We start from the raw sequence: 12,398 nt of genomic DNA, 5'->3' as shown, positions 1-12,398 counted from the left end.
CTAAACATTTTGCATGTTTCTGTCAGATCAGCTGCAGGTTCCGCAGGGTTAAAGACCCGTTGCCACGTTGCCGCGTATATAAAGGAATTAATTTCGCCCCGTTAATCAACTCCCGCGTAACGCAAAACCGCTTTAAGCAAGGGATGCCTGCATTTGTAGTTCACTCTCTATTATGAACTACCTACATATCAGAAAAGGAAGCAACTCTGATTTATATAAAAGGGAAATTGTCTACTATTATAATGCCTCAGAAATCTGTATGCGAAATTCAACCTAAAATTAATTTGTTTTCAACATGGAATTTAGAAAAGATGAGACGAATCCTAGTGCCATTACTGTAACTGGAACAGAACTATTCCCGATTTTATCAAAATCTCAAAACGAAAAACTGCAAACGAAGGCATCAAGTGACGTGAGTTCAGGTAAACGCGTAGGGGACGGGAATCCTCAGAAGGCACCCATCTCCTTAAGGATTCTCTGTAATGACCGCCTCAATATCCAAACTTTTACCGCTACTCTGCGTTTCGGAGACTTTAACACTTGCTCCAGCACACACCAGTGATTCTCATTTATGTTAAAAGTTCAGGGGATATCCCCAAATGCCCTTTTCATTGCGACACAACACTCCTGATACGTAGGAACCTCTCGATTAAGGGAATGATGACACAATTGCTTCGGGCACGCTTGCAGAAACAACGAAAAACCTTCTGACAAACATGATGTAGGCTTCGATTATTTGCACTTCCAATTGTATGGATGAAAAGAATGTTCAACAATAAACGCCTTTTCTTCCACTGTTAACACCATTGCTAAATGTAATGGCCTTGACTGTACACGTGCTCTTCAATGTCGAACGGCATGTATAATACCGCTTGTACTGAAGAAATGTCGAAGTTCAATATTTTTTTTTTTTGCGTCATAGCATAAATAATGCTTTGTTCTCAAACAGGCGTTTCTCAAAGATTACGGAATTTATTATCCTTTTTGTATTATTTTTCTGTAAACAACTTTGTTTGTTCTTTCATCAACTTACAGTAAATCGAGGGAAAAAAATGCAAGTGTCGAATTATCCTTAATGCAGTTTATATGTAAAATGCAGGCATCGCGCATTTATTTTTACATTGTGGTCTGATTATTTAGCCGAATTATTACATCTACATCAAAGATCGGCGTTATATGTAATGGCACGTAGCCTCCATCATAATTTATGTAAAATATGCAAGTTCGAAATGCGATGTGATTCTAAAGAATTGCGAAGAATTGTGTGGATGTCACTTAGTATTTTTAAAACTTATCTTGATTCATTTGAACTCCTTGAATTTCTATTTCGTTTATTAAATCTATAATAGCATATCAGTCGTCTTTGATATGCACTAATTACAGTGCTCCACAGCAGGTAACGCGTAGAGGTAAGTAAAAACTAAAACCATTTTGGCATTTATTCTGATGCGTATTTGTAATTTAGAATCGAAAATTGTCAAAGGCAAAAAGCAACATTTTATGTTAAATATTGACTGCGTTAAAAAAGGGACAGTGTCTAATTTATTAAAATCCTTGAGAAAAACTATATCCGAAATACAGATCTTAATTTTTTTTTATTCCAGAATAAAATTCCGGAATTTAAAAAACAACAATGAGATGTTTCCATGTATTATTAGTGTTATTCGGGACTCTACTGTGCGCAGTTTTAGTTAAAATCTTATTGATTATGAATTTAGGTAAGTATAGCAAAAATTACAAATTTGGGTATTTTAAATGTGTGAAGATTATTTTCCTTATGTAATACCACCATACCGTGAAATCAATATCTTGCTAGTAGCCCCTGACAAAAGTCACTTGCCGTTTATTTGTATTACACATTAAAGACATTTTATTAAACATTTCAAATTTTCCATTTGAAATACGAAAATTAAATGTCACGACCTTTTGTTATAAATACACTTAACAATAAACTAATATTTTCTTCTTCTTCTTATCCAGGCTTGTTCCGGACTCAGTCCATCTTCTTCTTGGTCGTCCCCTATTCCTTGTTCCTCTAGGCTTATATGTTAAGATCGTTTTTTGTAATCTTTCTCTCTGCATTCTTCCTACTGTATATGCTCTAGTCAGTTTTTACTATATTTAATCACTGGGTCTGATATGGAATTAATTTTAAGATTTTTAATCATTTCACTATTTCTCTTTTTATCTGAAACGGTTAGTTTTTCTGTTTTTCGAAGGAATTTCATTTCTGGTGCCTGAATTCTCTGTATATCTCTTTCTCCGAAGGTTCAATCTCCCTTATAATAGTAGATTTGGCTATTGTTTTGTAGACTCTAAGTCGTGTGTGTTTCTGTATGTAATTAGGTTTAAAGGTTCTGTTAATTACTCCAGTGATTTTTATAAAGTTTGTCATCTTAAAATCAATATCTATTTCGTTTATATAACATAGTTTACAGCTTATGTATTTGAAATTATTAACTATACATATAACAATAAAATAATATTCCTTATAAATAATCACTTCGTATCGCTAATTCTTGGAAATTGGTCAATGCATGTTTTTGTGTGACTCGTTTTATGTGTGTTTTCACATCATTCAATAGCTTATATCACGAGAAACATACTTTGAAATAGAAAGACACTCTTAGAAATAGTTCTGTATCATTCATTAAGTGTAATATTGTTGAATGGTTGTTATTTCTAAAATCATTATTTCGTTTCAGAAATTTCTTGTTAATTCTGAGCACCGTAATTTCTTTCTGTACATTAAATAAGGGAAGGTAGGAATCCCCTAGTATCAATATGTAATCTTCAGTATATGTTGATTAAATAGTCTTTTCATTTCTAATGTTGTATCAAACCGTATGTGCCAAACATATATCATACGAAACTTAGTTTAGATATTTTAAAGATGTTTCACTAACTTATTATTCCTCCAGATTATATGTATTTCTCCGTGAGGTTAGCCTAGTGGCTTTGCGCTTCGCAGCTATATGCCTGGCGGGAGGAGTGTCATTGGTTCGATTCCCGTCGTCGACGTGAGGAGATTAAGGATCTTCCTCAGCCATAGTCAAGTTGACGCTCTTGGACGTGAGAGCAGGATGTTTCCGCCAGTTTATCTGGGGTTTTTCATCCCTCGAGCAGGTATACCGGCCCCGTGAACACACGGGTTACAGTTATAAATACTTACGGCAAGGAAGTTAACGGAAAATCACCTTGCGACACTTTTCTCCCTAATAATCAGCTGCAACCCTTTCAAAAAATAGAGGAAGTCACAGGATTACGTATATGTATTTAGTTCTTATGACTATTTCTGCATTATTTATCCTCATTTCATGCTTTTAGTATTTTAAAGATGGTCTTGTTTTTGTATTGGCCAAATTTACCCTAAACGTTACGAAGCCGAATAGATTTTATCACAAGGCTCGAACTAACACCTAATATTTATCTTTCAGGTCAATGGCCAGCTAAGATCTCGGGATATTTTACTTCTGCATCGCCTTCTCCTGATCCCATAATATTCTTGGAGACGTCTGGAAGTCGGTTAGTGAATGGCCGTTTCATGTGTGCAGTTGAGTCAGCAGCTAAACACCACCCCAATAGAGCAGTGACAACATTCTTTGTAAGCTCTGATATACAACTAACCTCGTTAATGACTAAGATAAGAACTGTTTATCCCAATGCGAACTATAACACGCTGAATGTAGAGATGTTCTTGAAGGACACTCCTCTCATAGAATGGTTTAAAAAATCTAATTGGAAAACGGGACAATTCAAAATTTTTCACCTCAGCGATGCATTGAGATTTGTTGCCATATGGAAATACGGTGGTTTCTACCTGGATTCGGATGTCGTCGTGTTAAAATCGCTTGATAAGTTGAGAAATGCAGTGTTTGAAGAAGATGACATTGACGGAGTGACAAATGCAGTGTTCACCTTTGACAAACATCATCCTGTCTTACAAAATTGTCTGACAGAATTTGTTAAGACCTACAAGAGTGATTTATGGGCACATAATGGTCCTGGAGTTCTGAAAAGAGTGCTTAAATCATTCTGCAGAATAGAGCTGAACAAAGATCCAAGAAACAATATTTGTAATGTTACGGTTTTTCATCCAAATGAAACATTTCCATTATCGTGGAGAGCCTACGAATATTATTTTGACCCTTCCGCTTCAGCTGTAGTTGTGGCGAAGTTCGGTCAAAGTCATTTCCTTCATCTTTACAATCATGTAAGCAAACCGACGATTGTCAGAATTGGAGAAAACAGTGCATACGAAATTGCAGCAAAAGAGAATTGTCCTGTAACATACGAGTATGCAAGCAGTTGTGGGATGTTTTAGAATATATTACTACGGCAGTTGTTCAGGAAACGTTATCCTTGTGAACAGTGCTAAGGTAAAAAGAAACCAAAAGATTATGCGAATTAGAATGTAAAGTTAATGATGTGTGTGTGTGGTAATCCAGGCAATCCTTATTTTCGTTGCCAGATTTCTTTTGGAAGTAATATTCTGTGCAAGAGGGTAACAAAGAGTTAAACGGTAATTTAGAAAGGTGTAAGTTCAAAACGGATCATTCATTTTAGTTGGCAGATAATATTGGATAAATAATAATAACAAATTCAATGTTAATATTATAGGAGAATACATCATTTCTCGTGAAGTGTGTGAGTTCATATTTTATACCGAGGAGTCTATCTCGGTATAAAATATGGTCTTGTAATGCTCACTATGTTCGTTCAAGTCATTATTATACAGACATATGTAAATTATTTATTATTTTATTCGACGTCCAAATGATATTTTCAGTGCTTGTCTCCTTTGCCACAAATGTCTTCAATTTACATTCTGCAGCATGTAAAATTTTAGCTCCCAAGTTGGAATTTTGCATGCTAAAAATGAATGATCAAGTGATTAATATGATCTCTAAAATATCTTTATACGCGAATACAAAAAATGTAAATTGCCATGAATCAGTGAGTAATTGAACAGTTTCCAGGTCGGTAAATAAAAGTGTGCAGAGAAATTAATTTTATTTTACCCATTTGTCATTAATATCTTTAAATATAAAAAACAGACAAATAACAGGAAGATTCCGGTTTCGTGTAAAACCTTACAACGCTTATGATTATATCAGCCTGTAAAATTTCATTGCTAAACAAAGGACTCTCCTCTCTAATTGGCCGTCCTGGATCAGTTGTTTCCTGCTGTTCTACCTCATTTTCTATCTTCCACTTTGTCTCTTGCTCTCTCTTTGAATCAAAACTTTAAGATGGACTGACCATTGGTCATCTCTCCTTCTAACCACCATATTGCCATTAGTTCCACTTCAATTGGCTTTTTGAAAAATATCAACAATTTATGTGATCTGTCACATAAATTGCTAAAATGTGACCTGTCACATATAATCTATCATACCGATTTATTTATTTACTAGGGGGGGTTACGCCACCCTGGCGCCTACGACCCCCAACCCCCTGTGTTCCGGACTGGTAGGCCGTTTCTCCTTGAATCCTGATGACTCGAATTTTGAAGACTCGACACTCAGGAGCTACCCTGAGCGTCGAATCTTCAAAAGGGGGCGACTCCCACCCTGGCGATTACGGCGCCTAACTCCCCGAGTTCCGGACTGCTAGGCCGTTTCTCCTTGAATTCTGATGACTCGAATTTTGAAGAATCGACACTCAGGGCAGCCCCTGAGTTTTTTAAAACGTTTCAAATAAAGTGGCAAAAAAGTGACATTTTAGCTTATATATATATATATATATATATATATATATAAAAGATAGATTTACCGAAAATAAAGAAGTTAGAATACGTACGTGCAACTTAACATTATAAGCTCATTCACAGGATTCCAACATGACATCTCTTCTTGAGTTACATTAATTCCTCTTAATAAAATAAAAAATAGGAGTGAGCAATGAACAAATAAAATCTGTCGTTATCAACTTCGTTATCAAGTTATTGAATCTTGAATATCACGTCTCTGAGGTCAACGAATTTGGAATAACAAATCGGTAATCGGTTTCAAAAATACCGCATTCATTTTCGAGACAGGAGACTGCATGAAAAATTATTTTAGTTCAACATTTAATTATTTTAATTGTAAATAATCGCAAATAAAAAAGCCTAAATAATATACAAAATGTACCTTTATATTTTGCATGTTTCCCACACGTGCAAAAACTGTCCACTGCTAGTAAAAGTTTTACCAAAAATTTTATACTTTGCTTTTCTGGATAGAAAAACTAAGCATAAAATTCATATTATTCATTGCATTATAAACGCCGGAAAGGAGAGTTGCTTTGCATTATGGGATAGATAATAAGGCAAGTGATATGAAGTCATTAGCCTCTATATACAAGTAGCTCAGAGGTGAATATATTTCACGTGCAAAACTTTGTTTTGCTTACTTTGGAAAAGGATTAAAACCAAGAATAAAATTTCTCTCTCTCTCTCCCTATACAGTATATATAGATAGATAGATTATTTTTTATTCAACTTGTTAAAATATACATTAGCCGACAGGTAGCAACAACTATTTACATATTATAAGTATATATATTACAGAGAAAGAAAACATTTTCCTTTCGGGTATACAATAGAGAATGCAATAAATGAATTCAAAGTTATCAGTTCAGTTTCAGTCTGAGTTATCTTTCAGATGAAGCGTATTGTCTTCGTCAATCCAGAAGAGGGTACCAGTTGGATTCCACTCCTCTATGAATTTCGCGACAGTTCTTGTTTCTTTGAAGTATTCAAGTTCCAATAAAAGCCTGCTTTTTAGTTTCCGACGGAGGATATACATGAGGGTTTGTGCAGTTTCAGTAATGGATGGGTGCTGGTTATTTTTTGTCTGTTTTAGGTAGAAGCTGTAGGTGACGGCCTTAGCGCAGATGAAGAGGAAATTGCATGTTCTGTGTCTGTTTTCTTCTGTGTGGACTGAATTACAGTAGTTTTCTTGGCTGTGTGCGTAGTTACAGGTATTGGAGGCAGTAATCAGTAGTAGGTGATCATCGCTTTGTTTGCGGGACAGGTCAGATATGTGTGTTCCAAGGTACCTGAAACGTCACAGAATAGACACAGATCCGTTTCTCTTATCTGAAATTTGTAGAGCTTAGGAGTTGGCAAGATGTTATGCCATAATCTACACTGTATGTCGGAATCTGGTTTGCACACTTTGATTTATATGGCAGATCCCACTGAAAACTGAGTGGCCTATGCAGAATTGTAGATGAGAGGGTTAAGATAAAGGTTAAATATACCACATGAGGAAGTGGTATATTTTCTTGTAGTTGGAGGGAAGAATTAGAAGTGAAGCTTTAGATTGTACAAGATGAAATACCGTATTCCTTCTAGAAACTACTCGGGTAGTTTCTAGAAGGAATACGGATTTCCTGAGGTGTAGCGATATCTGGATAGGCTTTTATAATGGAGGCCTGCAGCTGTTGATATTGCTTTTCAGTTTTTGGGTTCTTCATTGATAGGCTTGTGAATGCTTTCCACTTTAGGGTCTGGATTAGGAGGTCCCCTATGACGCTTATTCCTACCCAGTTCCATGTAGGGAAAAGAAGTGGCTGGCTAGTTGTGAGACTTGTTATGTTTCTGTTCGAAAATAGTGGTTCTATAAGTACTGCTGACTCTGTTGATCCTATAAGTGTGTGATGAAGGCTTGTGTTTTTCCACCTCTGTAGAGCATCTTTGTAAAAATGAGGTAGTTTAGGAGGAGATGGTGCAGGACTGGCCATTCGGAGGATTGTGGAAAGTGTAAGTCCTCTGGTGGATGATTTCGTGATGTAATCGAAGGTGGTTACATAAGTGTGATTGCATTGAAGAGTCTTTAGGAGGAGATTTATCCTGAAGAATCTAATCTTGTTTTCAAGGGAAATCAGGCCTTGACCTCCCTTGCTGAGTGGGTTGCAGAGTTGAGGGTATGTTGTCCAGTGAGTTTTGTTCCAGAGGAAACGTTTGATCTCCTTTTGAATGTGGTAGAGAAATTCTTCAGGAGGTGTGAGTACTTTGAGGGTATGCCATAAGACACTCGCAGCCATCTGGTTAACTATTAGTACTCTTCCTCTAAGTGAAGACATGGAACGAACGCTGTTCCATTTACCTAGCACCTGTTTAAAACGGTTGTGCAGTGTGTTATATATTTTGGTGTTGCCAAGGTGCACACCTAAGTATCTTTGTCCTTCGCTTGACCAGGTACATTCGATCGGAGAATCATTTCTAGACTTCCATCTGACTGACCACAAGCCCGTGGATTTTGTAGAATTTAATTTGGCCCCTGAGGCTTGTGCATATAGTCTGTGTGCTTCCTCGGTTACTGTCATTTCTTCTTCATTTCGGACTATTACAGTGACGTAATCGGCATATGCTGATAGGTTAATTTTTTGATGTGGCTCTATTATGCTGGTTCATTTGGAGATGATGGTGTCGTGTACTGTTTCTAAGAAGGGTTCTGGTGTGGCCAGTGTGTATAATTGCCGGAGAGGGGATATCCTTGCTTGATCCCTCGAGAGTATGACAAAGTGCGAGTGAGCCTGTTCTTGATTTTTAAACAAAAGTGTGCATCTCTGTAAAGCAATTGCACTGTTTCAATATGAGAGGACCATAGCCAAATGCCTTTTAGTACTTCATAAAGGTACTTGTGCTCTACCCTGTCGAAAGCCTTCTCCTGATCAAGGCTGACGAGTGCTAGATTTTCATGTTGGCTGTTTGCGATATGGATGAGATCTCTTATTAAATGGAGGTTACCATGTATTGATCTTCCTGGGACAGAGTACGTTTGATTTTGGCCAATAACTTCGGACAGTGTTGGCTTTATTCGGTTTGCTATAACTTTGAAAATGATTTTGCAATCGGTATTAATTAGGGAGATTGGACGCCATTTTCGGATATCTGTGTAGTCTCCCTTATTTGGTATCAATCGTGTTACTGAGATCGTGACGGATTATGGGAGGCCATTGATGTAGGCTTCTTGCAGTGTTTTGAGGAGAAGTAGTCAGAGTTGATTCCAGAAGACTTCGAAAAGCTCTGACGTGAGACCATCAAGGCCAGGAGATTTGTTCTTTGGCAAAGATGTGCATGCGGTTTTTAGTTCATCTAGCGTAATTTTGTTTTCTAAGTGGTCCAGATCTGTTGCAGAGATTTCTTTTTTGTTTCTTTCAGTATTTCGTGAATGGCATGATGGAATGTTCCTACAGTGCTGTATGCATTCTTGTAGTATTGTAGGATTTCAGAGGTGATTTTTCTTGGATCTTCTGTGATGCTGTCATCTTGAAGTCTGATAGCGAGATGGAATTTACTGCCTGGCATTTTTTTTTTCAAAGAGAAAAAATATTTTGTGGGGGCGTCTGAAAGATTTATTTGTGTATACCGCGATCTAAGTAGGGCACCTTTTGCCGATAATTCTGTCTGTCTTTGAATGGCTTGGAAGGCAGAATGATGTTCAGGGCTTTCTTCTGGGAGATACTTGAGCTGTTCTTCAAGCTGTCGGATTCTAATCTTCCTCTGTTGATTTTTCTGGTGACTGTAGATCTGCCTAAAGGATTTTATTCGTGATTTTAAGTGGGGCCACCATGTTTTCATTGGTTCTGTATCCACTTTCGAGTGAGTGAGGTTGGTTATTAAAACCTGAGTGTTTATTATATAATCTGGATCTTTCAGGAGAGTATTGTTGAAGATCCAATAGGCACTTCCTGATTTAGATGCTTCCAAAGATAATGAAAGTTGCAGCTTGACGAAGCAATGATCTGAAATGTAGGAAGGAATGTGTGAGATGTTTCTAACTAGAGGCAAGGTGTGTTTGGAAATGTAGTATCTGTCCAGTCGTGCTTGGTAGAGTGGCCTATTTGTCGCTGTGATTGCTGACCTCCATGTGTAGGATTTCTTATCAGGATGTCGATGCCGGAAGACGTGGATGAGTTCATTATCGTTTACCAGTGTTTGAAGTTTGTTATTAATTGGCTACGATGTTCAGGACACTGAAGTCTGTCTTTTCTTGGTCAAGAGTGCAATTAAAGTCTCCCGCTATTATGACATGTTCTTGGTCTATACTAGAATGATGGTTTTGAACGAAATCCAGGATTTGTGATGCCAGAGCATCTTGCTGTGGTATGTAGATATTGAACACATGCAGGGTATTATGGTTGGGTGCTATTATGTGAGCATGCAGGGTATTATGGTTGGGTGCTATTATGTGAGCATACAAGGCATATCCTGGTATATCAGCAATCAGGTTTAGTTTGTAGGGAGATCTATGATGTACATCTAAGCTAACTCCTGCTCCATGATGTTGTTGGGTTGCAGAGTGCTGTAAGTCATAAGGCCACTCTGCCCATCTTCTGGATAAATTGAATGAGGAGCTGATGCTTGTTTCTTGCAGAAGTATTAGGTCTATATGATATTTTTGTACCTGGTCAAAGACTGTTCTGTTGCGTAGAGCAGAGGCACATCCTCTTGCATTGAGAGAGAAAAGGCTTATAGACATTATGATTTATGAAAGTTTGATTGTAAGTTTAATCTAATATTGGTCCTGGTACTGTGTTTGTATCCCATTAATTAGGTAGTAGATTCGCTTACTCCTGTTAACCTCTGCTCTGCTCTTTTTACATTTCAGTTTCGAGTCTAAGTCCTGAAGTTGAGATATTAGTTCCGGGATTCTTGTGGTGTATTTAAGGGCTATAGTTAATTTGTGAGGAGAGCCTCGCACTTTCTGTATGAAGGATGACAGCTGCTTCATGGTAGGGGACCCTCAGTGTGTGGGGAAGTTCGCCCTCAGCTTCCTCTTCTTCTAGGTCGTCATGTGGAAATACAGTTTCCTCATCATCTGGGAGCTCTGTTTCTCCATGGCTGGCTGCAGGTGATGAAAGGCCATTTTGAGTAGTTTCTTCTATAGGGTGAGATTTTGAATTAGTGGGAGGATGGGTTGGTGATTCTGGTTGCTGGGTCTGGGGATTGCTTTTAATTAGTTCGTCCTTGTCATCTCTGTTGGGAGGATCCGTGTTTTAGTGCAGTGAGACTTCGTTATCAGAGCTTTGGATCTCATTATTTGGCAGGCGTTCAAGTGCGACATGAGCGCGGTCTTTTCCAGTTCGGGATTTTCTTTCCTCCGAAGTTCGTGATGGGGAGAGAATTTTTGGTTTACTTTTTCCTATGCTTTCAGTTTCTTCATGTGCGATGTTATTCTGTTCAACTGGTTTGTTTTTCTGGGGCTGGGATGTTTGTTGATGAACTGTTCGTAATATAGGGACATTGTTTCCTAATGTGACCATCTGCATGACAGAAAAAGCACTGTGATGAGGAAGATAAGTAGAAAGTGTAGGTTATTTATTTTCCATTTATGTCCGTGTTGATTAATTTTGGGAGGTCGTGTAGTGCGTCGTTGTTTGGAAAGTCCATTAATGCCTGTCTTCGAAAGCTTTTGACATGAGCAAATTCGGGCTTCTTCGTGGCTGCTGACAATGTGCGCATTTTTCCTGTGACAGAACTGTATCTTGATAACATGGATCTAATGAGTTGATGAGGAATTTCAGGGGGAACATTTGATACTGTTACTTTTGTCGGGGGCCAGTGCTATTGGGGCTGCTTCGAAGTGATAATCGCCAATATCGACGCCTTTTTGCAGTACCGTTTGTGCCCAAGAGATATGGCTAAAATATACCTGCACAGTTCCAGCTACGCGGGAAGCGTCAGTAATATTTTTTTGCGGGCACAATTTTGGCGATCGCCGTCAGATAATCTTCTAATGGGATGTTTTCTTTGGTGGCGAAAATAACAATCCCATTTTCTCGGGAAATGACGTTCGTAACAGTGGTAGTTATTTTTGAGTTAATCGTTTTATTGCTGGCTGATGTGGCATTCGTGTGTGAGATCAGTGTTTTGGGAGACGATTAGATACAACATTAGCGCAAGATTTTGAATTAACTGCCCTGTTTTTCCATGTACATAGCTCCGGTAAACTTTGCTCTTCCTTCCGGATCCGAAGTCGTAGGGGGTCTTTGAATTGTTAAATCCTTGGTAGTACATGAATGTGCAGTTGCCATGGCGGGTAATCCTTCGCCAGCTATAGCCTCAGGTGAGGGGTGCAGGTGTCGGAGAAGGAATTATGGCGTCGAAATTGAAGATATATACGAACTCGTACACCAGAAGAAGAAAACTGTCATAAATCACTTATCACTACACTTACGCGTACACGACTAGTATGAGTAGATAGCTCTCAGCTTGGAGAATATACCTATATAAAAATACATGCATCCTCACACGCACTTGGATAGATAACATCTGTGCTGGGTAGTGGTGTGAGGATGCATGCATCTGACGACCTGGCTCATTGCGCCAGGTCTGTATTGTCAGATGAGTAGGAGCTGAAAAATGAACTACATCTGAGAAGAACTTCACAAATAATGGCTAA

General features: G+C 38.1%; 1 protein-coding gene across 1 annotated transcript; it reads left to right on the top strand.

Moving 5' to 3' along the window:
- Positions 1-3,634: 3,634 nt before the first annotated feature.
- On the top strand, positions 3,635-4,324 carry LOC150101633 (alpha1,4-N-acetylgalactosaminyltransferase 1-like). Its single transcript, XM_090399867.1, has one exon. It carries the CDS (start codon positions 3,635-3,637, stop codon positions 4,322-4,324), a length of 690 nt encoding a protein of 229 aa, XP_090255993.1.
- The last annotated feature ends 8,074 nt before the right edge of the window (positions 4,325-12,398 follow it).

The sequence above is a fragment of the Typopeltis vanoorti genome, chromosome 11 (genome assembly GCF_054136105.1).
Source record: "Typopeltis vanoorti isolate ZY-2024b chromosome 11, IOZ_Tvanoo_1.0, whole genome shotgun sequence".
In the NCBI taxonomy this organism is placed as follows: Eukaryota; Metazoa; Arthropoda; class Arachnida; order Uropygi; family Thelyphonidae; genus Typopeltis; species Typopeltis vanoorti.
This window is presented reverse-complemented; position numbering and strand designations above follow the sequence as displayed.

Coding starts and splice junctions, on each gene's coding strand:
- LOC150101633 (XM_090399867.1), top strand. CDS start 3,635: ATGACTAAGATAAGAACTGTTTATCCCAATGCGAACTATAACACGCTG.